Below are 17,372 nucleotides of genomic sequence, written 5' to 3' on the forward strand. Positions count from 1 at the left end.
TATATAGAAAATATCTTGTAATTTCAAAAGAAAGTTTTTGCCTTGATATTTATCCAAAAATCCCTTTATGTAATTAAAAAATTATGTAATTAAAAATTTGAACCTCTTCTCATTTTTAGCGTCTCGAGCGCTTCATTTTTGTAGCGACATATTTTCAATTTGGTTGATAATTTTCAAAGAAAGTAACTTGACGCAAGATACGTGGCGCAAGGGTTAAGGAAATAACCATGTTCTATTAACGCGTCTCATTTTCATCGTGGAAGTGTTGCAATCAACCAACGACTAGATCCATAGAATCGCCAACAGAGCGAGACGAACTACACGCATCACAAGTTAACTTCCCTGAGGCAGCTCAAATAGAATCTGTATTACGCCAGACCGGTACATAGAGAGAGAGAGAGAGAGAGAGAGAGAGAGAGAGAGAGAAAACGAGAGAGAGGTAGGGGAAGGGGGAAAAGATAGAGAGAGAGAAAGGCTTGTTAGGAGCGAGAGACGCGAATGTACACTAGGATTCATAAATACTTTAACATTCACTTTAGATCTCTACTAAATCCAGACAAATCTAATATATAATTATTTATATTATAAAAAAGTTAATTATATATATATATATATATATTTTATATACAATAATTTACAAATCTTACATGTTAAAGTTACATATCAAAATTAGGGGAAAGAATTGAGATATCTTACGTCAAATATCTAACTTATTAACAAATCATTTTTAAGCTTAATCTAATCCGAAGCAATTCGATATAATTTATCGACACCGACGAAATTGAAAAAAAAAAAAAAAAAAAAAAAATATCTTTATTAATTAATTTATATTACCAGTTATGTGTATAACTTGTTATGAAATCTATTATGTAAATCTGTTGGGAAACCTATGTTAGTGTCTACCTTCTTAGTAAATTTAGTATGAAACAATTCTGGATATAGTTCTTATCTTTTTATTTTTTAATCATAATTTTACTAAAATATATGAATGAAAAAATATCTTAATCTCTCTCTCTCTCTCTCTCTGTGTTTTTTTTTGAAAATATTTCTGAAATATACATCTAGAGTAAATGTGACTAGGCATTTATAATGCCTGATGTACAAGTGAGAGGGAATGACAAACCAAAGAGAAAATGAGAGAACAAGAGAGAGAGAGAGAGAGAGAGAGAGAGAGAGAGAGAGAGAGAGAGAGAGAGAAGCAGGAACCGCGATATAGGATGCGGATGCGAGTCTACCTGGGCGCACTATCGGTTCACAGAACTGAGCCGAGAGCGAATATTGTGTTTACCCGTACGCATGGCTTTGCGGTGCAAATAATCTGGTATTATTGCACTTACTCCGCGTACGCGCGCGCGGGGTAAAACTCTTCGCCAACTGCAATCGTTCCCCCGTTCAGCTGTGCTTCCGCTTCTTTGTGTCGAAACGCTCTTCTCTCTCCGGATTTCAATATCGCTCGCGTTAACGTTAATGCCGTGCCGTTGCATTGTGTGTTCGCCGTTCCATCTCTGAAATCTCACGACCCGCGAGGCACCGTAACGATTATTGTTCGATGTCTTGCGTATGTCTCCATATCTGTTGTATCTGTCTATTTGCGCTTCAACCCTCAAGTTCCGATCGCTTATGATCTGAGAAATAATTCGACATATTTCGACGCAGAGAAATTCCACTATAAATTGATCCAAAATATTTATAGATAAAAGCTGACATTTTTCTTAAATAAAAAAAGAATGTTTCGATGAAATATTATTATGTAACTGTTCTAAGCGTAATTTTCATTTTTTATTTATTTATAATTATACAACAGTAACACATCCCGATCATTGATATCCACAGTTACTAATGACAATTGCATTCTGTTAGACGAGAAAAAGGATTCGTCGATATGGCGAGTCGATAAAAATATTTTCGCGCGATCTTCTCGTCGGGATTTTTCTCGCGGCGTAAAATATCGCGGTGGAGCATTCCGTCTAACGGCCTCCCTCGCCGATTCAGCGATTACCGCGTCTTAATCTCGAGTTCCGGTTAGGTTAAGACCTACGACGAGAATAGAGAGGAAGGGAGACGCGCGCGGGGTGGCATACACCCCCGCTCCGCGAAACTCTCAGAGGTTCGCCATTCACTCCGTGGCGGATTGCGGATTCCGAGAGTTCCACCATTCGATTCGATTGCTTCTTACCCTGGACTCCTTCGCCGCTCGTATTTACCTCTTGATTTCTTCCCCCTCCGTCCTCTTCGCTCGCCAGTCTCCTCGGACCAAATCTTGCGGAAATTCCAGGGCGAACCGCGCGATCGGGGCTATCGTCTTTATACGAGCGACTATATGTACTGTCTACAAACAGCGAAGTGAGTTTGTGCTAAATTCGAATCTAATTCGATTTGGCCAATATTTCAATCGGTTAATTGAAAATAAAATCGATAAAATAATTATGTTATGTGAAATATACATATTATTTAGTATATTTAAGCATCGAAATAATATGGATTTAACTCAAAGATAAAATATTTACAAAAAGAAAAAGAGAGATTTATATTTCGATAGCATAACTTTGCATTTTGCGCTGCTTTCTGAAATACTTGTAAAATATCTTTTACCAAATATATAAAATCTTAGAAATATTCGCGACGGGCGTGCAAAAAGAATTGAGAAACCGTTGATGCATTCTGTCATCTACATAGTATATTATGCGACCTAAAATCCTCAATCTCGCGAGAGAGCGATACAGCGTATCGTAGTCAACGTTGAAAAATAGAAGGCGCCGCTTTTTGCGGTGACCCAAGTACACGCGGTACAAAGCTCGCAAAGGGTTTAAAGAAGAAGAAAAAGAAGAAGAAGAGGAAAAAGTAGTCAAGAGGATGAAGGCGGTAAGAAGGAGCGCGAAAGGAGCGCGGGGAAAAAGGGCGAGTGTTTACTGGCGGAAAGGAACCGCGCCGCTCCTACTAACTCGTCATCGTCATCCCTCGTCGTCGGCCCTCTCCGCGAAAAGCCAGGCAAGATTATGTCGCCATCTTGAATGTTGGTAAATATCCCGCGCCGAAAGAGAAGCTCCAGTCGAGCGAGGGATCCGGTATGGGCGGAGAAGTAAGCCGCCGTTACTACTAGCCGGTCGTCGTAGCTAAGAATGTAGCGGTGGGGTTGCACCAGCGGTGGTAGTTGTGACTTTATTCGAAGTGGCGATGGTCGTGAGGATAAAGGAGGCGCCTGTGCAAGGAAGTCGAAAGTGTCGCAGTGAGCGGGATGGAAGCTTGGAGCTTGGAAAGGGTAAAGAAGTGCGAAGAGAGGTCTTGGCGGCGCACAAGGCGAATATCCCCGCTACAAAGAATACTGTCGGCTTTGCACCTTTTTCAAGACGTCGTTTTCTCGCTTTGCGTCGAGAAAAACCTTACTCCTTCTCCACTCCTTCTCGAGAACCTCGTCTTGTCCTTTTCTCTCCTCCCTTCCTATTCTGTTTCCACCCCGTCTCCATCCCGACTTCGCTACTTCTGCCATCGGCCTCCCGTGATATCCTCCGCTTTTATTCCCCCCTTTCTGCCACATCGCGTTGAGAAAGGACAGCCATTTACCTGTGCGGTCCAACGATGATAAACTGACATGAGAGATTTGCCTTGTAAGAATTGAATCCTTTGTATATGATATATTGCCAACTATGCGTTTACTATGCGATAATAGCCGTTGAATGATAAGAAATAAAAATAAAAATACAAAACTAAAATTTTATTACACTCCAGTTGCAATATTAGATTACATACAGAGAATTATTTTGTCGCGATATAAAGTTTAAAATTTTAGGGAATCGTCAAAAAGTGCTCAAAATAAAAGTGTAATACATAAGTAAGAATATACATATATAAGGACGGCGTAATTTGATATTACTTTATGAGAATAATTTTTAAAAATATCGGATGTTTTTAAAAAGAGAAGACTGAGAAAAAGTTCACTCGATCATCTTGTTGATCAATTTTAAATCAAATTATTCAAGACAAATGGATCACTCTACCAACGATACTAAACGATAGGGGTGGTTAAATTACGTGGTTCACCCTGTATATTGTCTCATCTGATTTCGCGCGGATTGAAGAAAGACACGGAGGGGGGCCGGAGGAGGGGTCCTCGATGGAGCGGCCCGATTGCGGTGAAGCCGTGCGACCGAATCTGAAATTCAATTCAATGCAAATGCATGTCGGCGGGGAACACACTTACGGCTAACCGGCGAACGAGATCGAGGATTCGCTTAGTTGCTTAGGACGCGGTAAACACTCGACACTTTTCTACTCGAGACTTATGAAATATTGATGGACACAGGTTGGCGCTAACGATGCCGTCGTCATTAAGTGGGAAATACTCGGTGGATGAATTATCGGTGATCGTTCTTCCGTAAGGAGACACTTTATTACCGTATCCGTCGATACGAGGAAGAAGAAATGGCGCGCGCGCGCGATATAAATATAACGATATAATATAATAAAGTAACGAAAATTTATACATAAAAGTACAATTAGAATTTTAGCGCTTTTTTATGTTAAGCATTGTATGGTATATAAAGAAAAAAATATTGTGATTCTTTTTAAATATTCTTTTCCAAGATTCGACCGTGACTCAGTAATTGTTCAGAAGCGCAGCTATATTTTTCATTGAATTTTGCTTGAAAAGTCGGATTCTAAAATATCTTACGTTACGAGTTACGCTGCAAGGCTGAAAGTACACGTTCTAACGAAATAAAACGCCAACGCGAATCGTAAAAACGTTCGCGGACGTACTCGAGCAAAAAGAAGGGGCATACCCGCTCTGTCTTTCTTTCTCTCTGTCTCTGTCTCCTTTTCTCTTTTTCCCTCTATTAAGCGCCGAGAGAGCACGACGGGCCAACGATCCCAATTACAAACATTTCTCGTGGCTTTTCAGAGTTGCATTTGTCCGAGGAGGGCACACCGCCCTTCGTCGCGCTCTCGGTGCATTTTATAGTTCCCGCTTCCGCTCGCCCGACTCTCGCTTAAAGTACTTTTCGTTTTCGAGTGCTTACGAGCACATGCGGGTTGATTTTCTCTTCTTCACCCTCGTTCTCTCCTGTATACAGCTTTCCATTCCCTCTTGCGTCACCTCTCGCGTAAAGACATAGCGATCTGGTGCTGAGACCATATCTATGCTGGACAATAAAGCTACTCTCTGCCATAGGCTTTGTATTCGGTGAATCTAACAATATTTTCTACGACAGTTTAAGATAGATTTTTATATATAAGCATGTTTGTCTTTAAAAATTTATCTTTGTTGTGTTGTTATCTCATTATACAAAATTGTTAAGAGAGAAAAGTGGCACACACATTTTTATATTTATGAAATTCTTTATGTCGTTTGATAATTTATCCTGTATTTGTCACGAAAAATATGCGTGCCAATTTAAATATATAGCGTGGCAAATTTCTCCGTAGCTATAAAGGGTTCTAAAAATTTTCATGCTGAAACACGCGCGTTTCGTAATCTCGAAACTCACGATAAAGCATTGAGCGAAAGCTAGAGGAAAAAGATAGACGAGACGCGAGAATGGTGGCAGACACGGGACGTAGGGATGAAGAGCGGGAGGGTGATAATTTGTTAGCGTGTGCGCACCCCCAAATGCGCGAAATCCCGTCCAAGTGCAGCTCGCGTACGGCGCATTGTTTCCTTGTTTGCCAGGTGTTTCGAGTACCGCGGCCGAGTGGAGGCCACGCCATTGTTGCGAGAGAAGTCGTGCAGCCGCTCTCTCTCTCTCTCGACAAAGCCGACGATCTAATGCTCTTTTATTGTGCATTGTGCGCGGCCGAATCAAGAAAGGGGGTGGCACGCACACACGCGAACCGAGGGATGTGCCGACTTTGATTGTGCGATCTGAGAATGTCGATGACGACGATATCGACGTCACCTCGACGACTGTTATCGGCGCCTCTATTATTTGTCACTTTGCTTTTATTAAACATGAAAAGAACCTCGCTAAAGCTCTTTTGTTTCGGAAGAACACAATATATTGGCAAAATACTGCAATGATGAGATTGTAACAAGTTAATATAATGACAATTATTTGATTGAAGGTATTTGCTATTGTATATGTATACCTATATTTAATGAGAGATATCTCTTCACTTTTAAAAAATTTTACTTTTGTTTCCATTAAATTTATTTTTATGAATTAAATAAATTTTAAATCTTATATTAGTTATATTTTTAACCAAAGCTCGTTAAATTTTAACAAGTAGTATTATGCAATAATATCAAAAATTCTTAAAATTTTAATAGAAAAGCATAAACAAAATTATAAAATTAAAGAACCGTTTTATTCTTAGAGATTAAAATCGCAATTGTATATACTTCCAGCATTTTATCCTGTTTATCATATGTTCTTGCTAATAATTAATCGAAATCCATCGCTAATCAAGCGAGAATTTCTACAAGAAACTAATTTCACATATCGTAAGTTTATTATATATTGTTGTGTACTTGAATCAATCGAAGGAAAACAATATACTCGATCCTATTTTTCTCTTTTTCATTACGAAAATTATATATATAGATCTTATATCCCTTTATTGTCGGAAGAGATTTAGTTTTTGAAAAGCAAATCTTTCTCTTGTACCATAACTTAACAAGACTAATACACTTTTAGGCTCGAAATATTATATGTGTGTGCATTTGGAAGCATCATCTTCGGAGATAGATTCTCGACAGGGAAGCTGTCAAATATATACTGAACTTTAAAAAGTTTTAAAATGTTTACATTATTGTTGTCATCAGAATTATTAATTGCTATGCTAAAAAAGATACGTATTCGCTTCACTTTATAATACATTCGCCAATTTTTTTCGCCAACATCCGACTTGCGCAATTTTACGTAGAAGTATCTGTATAGATCTTGTAAGAAGTCGTATTTAAAAACAGCGAGATAGATTTGCACCATACAATTGATCATTAGATATATTAATAAGTTTCTTTGAAGGAGGGATAAGGAATTGAATTGCCATTAAAGCGGTATTGTCGTTGTCATTCTGATGAATACCCGCAATACACAGTATCTGAGTAATCATTAAACGATGATAAATAATTTACTACTATTATTACATAAATACATACAGTGTAAAATGTTGGCGTGATCGCTGCATAATTCGGTGATTAGCGCAAAATATTCATCAACATAAATCATCCAAGCAAAGATTAGCGGAGAATTATTAGCGGTAAAACTTGACAAATTGCGCGTCTTGCATATAAGATCAGATTGATCAGACAAAGATATAGATTTACATTTCAATAATAGCTTGTGATAAAAAACTGCTTTAATCCGTTTAATATCTATTAAAAAGAATTTTTTACATACATATTAGAAATATGGCAGATAGTATAATTAAATCACAAAAAGAAATAATCTTTCGATATATGTGGGAAAGAATATTATAAAATAGCACATGTGTGTCGAATAACTATCACTCAAATTTAAAAGTTGTATCTCTTTGTAGAAATATTATATTAAAACTCAATTTTATTATATTATAAAAGATCGGGTCGAAATAACATTATTCTTTCATCGCGTTATACTTATATTTATAATAAAATAATGTTAAAAAATGAAATGACTTATTTGATATTTTGATCACAAAACAAATTTTTGTTTATCAATCTGATCTTACATGTACATAAAATAATACAATATATAAAATTGTTCATACATATCAGACGCTAAAAGTATGATGAACATAAGATAATATATACATATATTATATAATTGTCTTTGGAAACATAATACTACCATTCTCTTTTTCTCTTTACGTCTCTCATGAGCGAGAACAATTTTTATCAATAGCGTAACCGAAAAGTGAATCGGTGGGAGCATGCACAGAAGGATACGTATGTATCGTCGTCGACGATGTATAAATACCTAATGCAACGTAATCGATCCGTGCTAGTTAAAAATGTATAAAAATCATTTTTTGATTTCTCCCAAAAAACGCGTGCTATCGATTATTTTTTCTTTCGTGAAGCTCCCAACGCAACGGTTACGCACACGTGACTGGAGAATCGTTCGTAAGGAGAAGACAATTGAAATTAAATCGCTCATTTGCAAATCCGAAACGACAAAAATCACCGCGTCATTTCGCAATATAAATAACATAAACTAAATATATAAATAAATACATAACGCACGCGATATTAACAATTATTGATTTATGCGATTACGCAATACACAATTGTATTAAATCATGTACTGATATCTTTCTTTCTCACATTTTTCCAACAAATCGATCCTAAACACATCAATAGCATTATATACAGATTCGTTAAAATAGTGACTAGTTTCTTTGTGAAATAGTTGTATATTTCGTGATTCCATTATTAGAACTTTTCAACATAAGATTAATCATCGCCAATTTTCGAGCGTTTTTTCTTGACCAAATAAATCGACTTCTGCTAAAAAATGCGAGCATAAATGTTCTAAATTAATTCTGATTTCTCAATCTCACAATCAGTGGAAGAGAAAATAAATTTTGGAAATTTTGGAAATCTCACGGACACAAAAGCGTAAGGAAAAACAGATACGTAATAGACAACATACTTTCGCATATCCGTTCAAGTCGCGTTCGAAGCTTTCTCCTTTCCGCTACGTTAAAATTGCTACAGCTGGGTTCTGACAAGAACCAAGTATTGCTATAGCGATAAATCAATCATTTTTCACGTCGACGTTTCACCTAGTACGCGACGAGCACCATTCCATAATCTCTTTTTTCTCTCTTTCTCTCTCATCAACACATACACATATACACACATACACAGATTCAAGTTTCAATTATCTAGACCACACCAATGTCACTGAATTCAGTGCGGGATTTTAGCCATCTTTCTTGTCGTTCGTCACGTTTCGACAGATCAGTTGAAGAAATCATCGCCATCGAACGGATCGCTCTCCCTCGCAAAGATATTCACCGACTCCGATTTCCGTATGTATTGATCACCCCTAGCACCCTTATTATTATTATTGTTATTCCCCGGTCCGTATTTTCCCTGCCTGGAATTCTTCAACGGCAATGTAGTGGCGCGATGATCCGGCACGTTGTCATCCAGTTCGGACTTGAAGACGAAGGCATCGTCGTCGAATCTCAAGTCGCCGTTGAAGAATGAATCGCGAGCGCTTTCCTCTGAGACGAAGCCGTCGACTGGCTGCTGTGGATCCTTGCTGGCATCGCATGGCAACTCCTCCGGCGTGGCCTTGAAATCGGACGACAATCTCGGTCGGTCGGACGCGTCACTGGACGCGCTGGCCGTGGGCGTGAGGTCGTCTTCGAAATAGCTCGACCGTTTGCCGTATTCCCGGACACTCATATCCCGTCTCAAGTGATCCTTGGAGCCTCTGACGCCGGACGACGGACTCACGGGTGGCGGCGGTTCTCGCTTTTGTTCGGTCATCTCCAATCGTACGCGCGCGTCCATCGGTGCCAACGATTCTGCCATGCCCGGACCGGTGCCGGACGGGTCCGCGCGTTCGACGCTCTGCGCGAAATCGTCCTCGAACGGGCTCTGCGTCTTCTGAGTCTGTCGCGTCTTATGCCTGGCTATCCGTTTGCGATGCATCGTTTCACTCTTCGTGTCGGGACCCTCGGACCAGTATGGTCGGTCCACCCAGCTATCATATTCCTGATCGCTACCCCAATAGCTCTCGCGACTCCTGGATCGCTGCGATGGCCGTAGATACGGATCGGAATCGTTGTCACTACACTCAGATCTGGAAGTGCCGCCGAATTTACGCGAATCCGGATATAACATGTCGTTGTTGCGGCCCTCATTTGCGCTGTTGGGCCTCTTTGGCCAGTGTCTCTTCCTGCCAGCTGGATTATACCTGGGCGAGTCGTCACCTGGACGTTCGGAACCGTATTCTTCATCCCAGGACGGGTAATCGTGAGGTCTTTCTCTGCTTTCGCGATAGTAATAATACGCCTCTCTCATAGGATAATCGGCGTCGGGAGGCCCTCTTCTGCTCCAGAATCTACTGTCCTCCTCCCATCGTCTTCTCTCGTATCTTCTCCTGCTCCATCGATCCTCCTCGTCGTAGCCCATGCTCTCTTCACTACCGAATCGATCCTCCTCGTTCCACAGCATCAGTTTCCGCTTGCGCTCGTCATCGTAATACGTGCCGTGAACGTCGTGACTCCAGTTGCACCGTTGAGGCGGCGGCTTCGGTCGACATTTCCAGTGTACCTCGTACTGATCCTCGTCCTCCTTATACGGTTGCACCTTCCGATGCGGATATCTTCTCGGGCCTTCGTCCTCCCATTGACCCTCCTCGTGCCAAGGCGACGGATCGCGCGGTCGGTGACTGCTGCTATTTTTGGTCCACGGTGCACCGCGCGATTTTCTGCCCATCCTCTCGCGAAAGTTGCGGTCCCGCTTTTCCCCGTCTTCGTAAAACGATCTATCTTCAAATCCTGGTGCGTCAAACCTCGGATGTCGTGAGCCAGACCAGAATCTGCCGTCTCCTCGCCCTCTGCCGTTGCTTTCCTCGCTCTCTTCCTCGTCTTTCCATTCGTTATCACTGTCTCCCGAATGCCGATATCCGCCGCTACCTTTGAACGGTACCTCCCTGTGGAAGTCCTTGCCGTCTGGAGACCACGGTGAAGTGCCGCCTATCGATCGTTGCCCCTCACAAGACGATCTGTCAGACGAACCGAAAATACCCGTGTCAAACTTTGCCCAATTGCCGTCCTCTTTACCGTCGTCCTTGTCCGATCGCGTCGTCTCCGAGAACGGGCAGAACATGTCCTCGAAACCTGAAGACGAAGACGGTGCCGGCTTGATATCCTTGGCGCGATGCATATCGGTGTTCAGCATCTTTATTTCCTCGAAAATATCCATTGCCGCGGTCTTCAGATCAATCGAATCCTTCTTGGCCGAGATATTCGGACTCGACGGTGGCGGGAGATTATCGGAGAACAGATTCAGCAGCTCTATCTCGGCTAAACTCTTCGGCTGCTGAGATTGTATCATCGGTGACGTCCTGGCAGAACTTATCATTTCCTCATCGTCCTTTCTAATCGGCGACGGTTCCGGCTCGCCGATAATCTCGCGCAATGCGGCGTACCTGTCGCTCGACGTCGATGTCGAGGACTTTACTTCCGTCGAGGATCTTTCAGCAACGGACGAACCGTTCGTCTCATCGTTGAGGATGTCCGAGCCGACTTTATCAGACGACGTTCCATTGGCATCGCTTCCTTTTTCGGAATTATCCACTTTCTCCTCCACGTCCATGATGGTTTGCGTCTTCTCCGTATCGTCCTCGACATCTATTTCCGTCTGCTGAACCGTGGATGAGTCGGATGTGATATCTGCATCCGTCATTATCTCGTTTTCTTTCTCGATATCTCTCTTTTCGATATCTTCGGTTTCACCTAGCTTTTCTTTTTGCTCCGTTAGATTCGCAATGAAGTTAATTATCGTCTCGTCCGGCTTCGCCGTGAGCTCTTCTTTTAACAAATTCTCGCTTTTCGACGATAACTGGGTAGTTAAGTTTGTCAATGAAGTTATTGAATTCGAAGTGCTCTCACTAGTTCGCATTTCCGATTGGATCTTTTCTCCATCAATTTGTCCGCTTTCGTTGGATGCCTCTTCCGTCTCTGTGTTTTCTTCCACATTTGTTTCCTCCTTCCGTTCTATTTGCTCCATCTCCAGCAGCTCTCTGAAAACTGCATACTTATCGTACTTAGAATCTTGCTTCGATTCCGATTCATAATTAGATTTGAAGAGCTCCGAACATGTGAAAGAAGTCGAACTAGGACCTGTTGTTTCGATCGATTTCGACGTCAGCGATGACAAGGACGAAATTGCAGGCTTAGACGAAACCACTGGTTGCTCCTTCATCGTCGTCATTGACGTGGATGAGTCGGTTTCCACAGTTTCCTCCGTATCGTCATCAACAGTTTCCTTCGTCGATAGACTCGCCAGGCATTGCGTGAGTTGCGTCAAGGTCAAACTTGTTAGTTGCTGGACTGTCATGTCGAGACTGGAGGCCAGCTCGTCCAAATTCGTCCAGGACGATGTCAACTGACTGAGCGTGATATCGAGCGATGGTTTCGGTTTCTTAGAATCCATAACCGAAACAGTGGTGTTGTCAGTAAATGGTGCAGATGACAGCGGCGTTGTAGATGGTATCATTGTGCTGAAAGAGTCTTCGAAAGCGGAAGTGGTGGTCGTTGTAGCCATAAAATTAGATCTAGCGGGCATCTGCGGAGGCGGACTGAAGTTATCGTCAAACTGATGACCTTTCGCGTCTCTCGGCGGACTCTTGTTCTTGTCTCTAATAATTCTGGTAGGTGACGGTGAGGAAGCCTCGCGCGGCGGAAAATCGTACTGAAAATGTCCGTCCGTGTGGGGCGGTCTAGGCGGCGGTCTCGTCCCCCCACGAATGCTCTGTTTTTTTGGCGGCAACGGCGGCGGATTGATAATGATGCTACCCACACCTCTGGGCGGCGGTTCTGGCACTAAATCCAGCTCGGCGCTCGAGCTAGACAGACGCGAGTTCGCGTCCGACGAACAGGACCGATGCGGCGACGCCGGCGACTCATTTGTCACCGAAAAGTCCACCGGAAACGGCTTGCTAGATTCCGCGGATTGAGTCTTGCCGGCTGGCAGGTCGATATCGAAATCTCTCTTTCGCACAGACTGTAGATACTTTTTTGGACTCGGCAACTTTACCAGTGCCTGCGTGGATTCCGTGGAGTCTCTGTCCATGGTGCGGAGAATCAAGCTTCCTCCCGAGGTGGTTGTAGACATGCTTGTTCCTTTAGACGACGTCGTCTCCTCTGGTGGCAGAGATACCGACAGAGGCTGATGATGGATCGCTCTTGCAACTGTCTCTTTCTTCGGCGGCGAATCGATTCTTTGCTGGGAGGACTGATTCGCCTCATTCTTGTCGAATTGATCGAAGTTGGCGAAATTGCTATTTTCGTTATCTCTCGACGATAGCTCGTTCTGCGCGTTCGTCGATTCCAAAGAATCCGTGGCAGTTGCGACGTTGAAGTTTGTCGGGAAGCTGTCGCTCGAATTTGTGGACACTAAATCCTTGAGAACCTTCTTCGGCGGGTTCTTTAGGTGTTGAAAAAAGTCCTTCTTATCCACATAAGGCTTGATCAGACCTGTCCCGAGAGGATCCAGCTCCGTGAACACGTCGATCTGCGGGCTCTTTGTTTGAGTATTGCGAGGTGTAGTCTCCGCCGAGCTCTATAATACGAAAGATATGCATCGTGTGCACTTTCGAGAGAATGTACTTCTTGAAAGTAGAACAAAAGACACGCATAAGTTGATACTTACATCCTCCTCTTTTTTCGTCGTCGAGTTCTTATTCAAGTTTGTCAGTTCGCTATCGTTGAAGAGATTTTCGGTCTCCTTGTCGAACCAGTGAATTGTACTTTGCGGAGGCGGCGTTTTACTGACGGATGTTGTTGCCGGACTGGAGGTAGTCGATACAGGCGGCACCGGCACAGTATGTTGTCGCTCCAAATGTCCCCTTTTCGTCGACGAGGGTGGCGGTGGTAAAATCGGACGAACTGTGTCTTGAACCTGCATTAAATACGAAGAGATATAATTAGAATGTCGAACAATATCAAAAATTTTCTTCGCTGTAAATATTACAACTGTAATAACGATTAGTGATTCATTTTTGCAATATTAGAATATGCTACAAGGTATCTTTTCGATGCAATGATCATCAAAAACTGCGGTTTTATCTTATTAAATGAGAGAAACATTTGTATAACGCAATACCAGTCGCGTACCTTCATGTTTGCGAAAGAATCACCGAAAGGATCGCTCTCGAATAGATCGTCGGTAGACGGCACAGGATTTTCCGGCGTGATTTTGTCCATCTGATGGATACCCTGCTGCAGCGAGTTTAATTCAAATTGCAGATCCAGCAAATCCGCGATCACCCCACTCTGCGATTCGTTCTTGCGATCGGCGGGTTTGTCGACCTCGGAATTAGTCGTACGAATTCGATGAAATGAGGATTCAGTGCTTGCTGCACCCTGCAACAAATTGTTACAACTTATCTGGTTTCTATTAATTACATCCGCGTTATTACGATTATTTTCTTCCTAGTAACGATTTCATTCATGTTGGCTCTATAATTGATATTTTCAAGAATACGGATCTCCATTTCCATGAAAAACGCTATTTCATGGAAAGCGGAGAAAGAATTAAAAATGAAAAATAAGAAAACTCGTCTGAGAGAACAATTTTAAATATCTCAACGATAGCAATTATTTCAAGGCACTCAATTTACCTTTGTATCGGGCGCTGGCTCAACGAAAATACCGCCGGTGTGGAATTTAATCGCGTTAATGGCATTTTGCTCTATATGCTGTTTCGCCAACTCGATCTCTTTCTTCTTCAGCTCAAACACTACTTGGAACAAGTCTCGCATCGCTATCACCACCTGTTAAACAAATTTTCCTTTTTGCCACTTGCGCGATACATAAAAATAAACGCGAACTATTCGAAAGTAAATTTAAGATATTTTTGTCTCGAAAGCACTGAGAAAGAATCTCAATGATTTAAATTATCAAATTTTCCAGATAATTCCTTTTTGGAATTTAGGAATATTCTTCTCGAAGAAGATATAATTGCTTAATAGTGATAACGAAATTTACTTCTTGTCAGAACTTTTAAACTTGTTTGAACTTTTTAAATCTCAATATTTTATTTTTTCAAAATTGGGATATTTTCAAATATGTATTTTTACGATAATTTAATGTTATAAAAAAAAAAAAAAAAAAAAAAGAGTACAAAGAGATACATTATATATTATACTATATATTTTACAATTAGTTGAAGATCGATTCGTAAGATGATATTTTTGAAAATTCTCGATAGAGAAAGAAAGAGAATTAATTTTGAATGATTTTTTTTTTCTCGGACATGAAAAATATCAAAGAAGTAAGAATATTATCCGGCCCTGCGTATAATTCCATTAAACCTACTCCGATCGTTTATTTCACCCTCGCCCGTACCATCAACGCAATACCCCTCTGTTTGCCGCGATTCTCTGTACGTCGGTTAAAAGCTCCAGCAGCGTGTCAAACGCGACCACCCCCGTACGGGCGAGGATTACCGGAATCGTTTACAGGAAGCGAGCACAGAAATTAAACTTGGAAATTGAATAAAAGCCGTAAGATTGTTGAATTAATTTGCCACCTGTCACGCGAGACTGATTTCATTTTCGCGATGATCGTCGCTATTGAGTTGAACGCGAGTTGAGGACCCAACAACTGTGCTCTCTCAACGATCGAGAGCGAAAGTCTGCGCGTAACAGAGTTACACATATTCGCCGATTTAACGCGATCAATTACCCGTCGTAAACTTCTATTTGCCGCATTGCGTTTAATATTTGCGTCTTGCTAAAAGTTGCGAACGTGCTCAAGTATTGCACGATATATAACACTATATGTTGGAAAAGTATTTCTGCGATTATTTAGATTAGAAAAATATTAACAGTACAACGCGATTAAATAGTGCAAAAATATTATATGCATATTCATTCTCGTTTATATGCGTGAGACGTATACGTTTATTTATTAAAATATTCACACTAATATATCATTAGAATTAAATTCCATTATTCAATATATTTCCAATATGAGAGACAATATGATATTCTTACGCGATATTCTGCCAATCGATTACATTTAAATGTGTTAGGTATGCGTATTAATTGCGCGCAATCCTCGCCCTTCTTTGATACAGAAAAAGGAGACGTTCGCGAAGGACCGCGCCTCTCAGATCGCGCGATACTTGAGCACAAAAGTGGGAATGCTGGTGAATTTGAATATCAAGAAGTTGCTCGTCGATTCCTTTGAACGGCGTACGAAGTGAGCCGTGGATAATCCGGCGACACAATCTCCCACGACGAGGACGCGCCGGAGATACGGGGTTCGGCTTCGTCGAATCGAACGTAGTAATGCAATTATTTACATACGCGTCCGGGATTACGGTCGCGCGCCCTGGGTCGCCCGGGGGTTGCTTCCCGTATTGGGCAAATATCATTCTAGACTTCACCCGCCGGGGATGGGCTATCTCGCCGCGACGACTCGTTCCCGATAATTGATACGCTTTAACCGCGTTCGGCGATATAGGAACGCACGGCCGCGAGATTCTAATCGCTCGCGCGTGTATTCGATAACTCTCGAGCTGCGAAATCGATCGATTCGTCCCCGCCCCTCCCCCCTTCCCCCTTCGTCTCTTGTGTCTTGCAGGATTAGATTTTCGTATATTTATCGGTGCGTGCGATGCAGTCCTTAAAATAAAACTGACGTACCACGAGTATGTGTATACATAGAGATAGATAAGATTTAATCCAAGATTACGTCCCGTCCATTCTATATTTTATGTATCTTTGCAATATATTGGAGATTGAAGCACATTTTTTTTTTTGGATTGCATATAATATAAAAAAAGAAACAATTACTTGGAACGATGCAAAGATAGGGCTTACCTGACTCGCCGCTTTATCAGTCTTAATGCCGAAGAATCGATGTCCGGTATCCGGTGAGCCGAAAATATAACCGAAGGCTCTCGAGTCACTCATGTCTTGAGCAATAAACGATATTTTATGCACCGGATGATGATACAAACAGTCCTGTGAAAGATAAAAATATAATGATAAATTATATCCGATATCCAGTATATCAACTATATACAGTATGAATAATTTTGTGAATAAACTCACCCCCGTCTTTTCGTCCCTCAAACGAAGCCCGTCTATGCTGACCTGAACGGCGATTCGTTGCTTGTGTTCACCGGCGGCGCGAATCGCCATCTTCAGGTCAGCCAAGGCCGCCTGGCACATCCGGTCACCGCGTGCTTCCGATACCTCCAAAATACCGATCAGTACTCTGCGTTGATACCACTGCTTCCCAAGAAAGCGGGTTGAGTACTCTGCGTTGATACCACTGCTTATTTTATTATCATCCCATGAATCAAATTCTCTATGATTGAAGAAATTGATCAAATTAATTGACAATTAATTAAAGAGATATGAATTAAAAATTATATCGAACAATTCTAACTGTACGATAATCGAAAAATGACGTCGTTTGAATTTTTCGTTTAAATTTTTTCTATTTTTATGAAAAAAAAAAAAAAAAAAGATAAAGATAAATACCATAATATCTACGTTCTAGATAAAATATTATGATCATAAAAATTTCAAACGAATCTATTTATATTTTATATCAATTTAATATTTTTAGTATAATGATATAAATCTCAAGTATATATATATATATATATATATATATATATATATATATATATATATATATATATATATATATGTATTTCTCATATACATAAATATATTCTTCTGAGATATTTCCAT

At 41.2% G+C, this 17,372-nt stretch overlaps 1 protein-coding gene across 1 annotated transcript; it reads right to left on the reverse strand.

Annotated features, from left to right (window-relative positions):
- Nucleotides 1–6,553: 6,553 nt before the first annotated feature.
- Nucleotides 6,554–16,878, reverse strand: Dab (DAB adaptor protein). Its single transcript, XM_070310508.1, has 6 exons — nt 16,722–16,878; nt 16,488–16,631; nt 14,280–14,432; nt 13,774–14,022; nt 13,310–13,558; nt 6,554–13,219 (listed from the first exon to the last, which is right to left on the reverse strand). Exons 1-6 carry the CDS (start codon nt 16,839–16,841, stop codon nt 8,879–8,881), a joined length of 5,256 nt encoding a protein of 1,751 aa, XP_070166609.1. The 5' UTR covers nt 16,842–16,878; the 3' UTR covers nt 6,554–8,878.
- Nucleotides 16,879–17,372: the final 494 nt, after the last annotated feature.

This window comes from Polyergus mexicanus, unplaced genomic scaffold, assembly GCF_030449975.1.
Source record: "Polyergus mexicanus isolate NDT 795.1 unplaced genomic scaffold, iyPolMexi1.0 SCAF_18, whole genome shotgun sequence".
Lineage (NCBI taxonomy): Eukaryota > Metazoa > Arthropoda > Insecta > Hymenoptera > Formicidae > Polyergus > Polyergus mexicanus.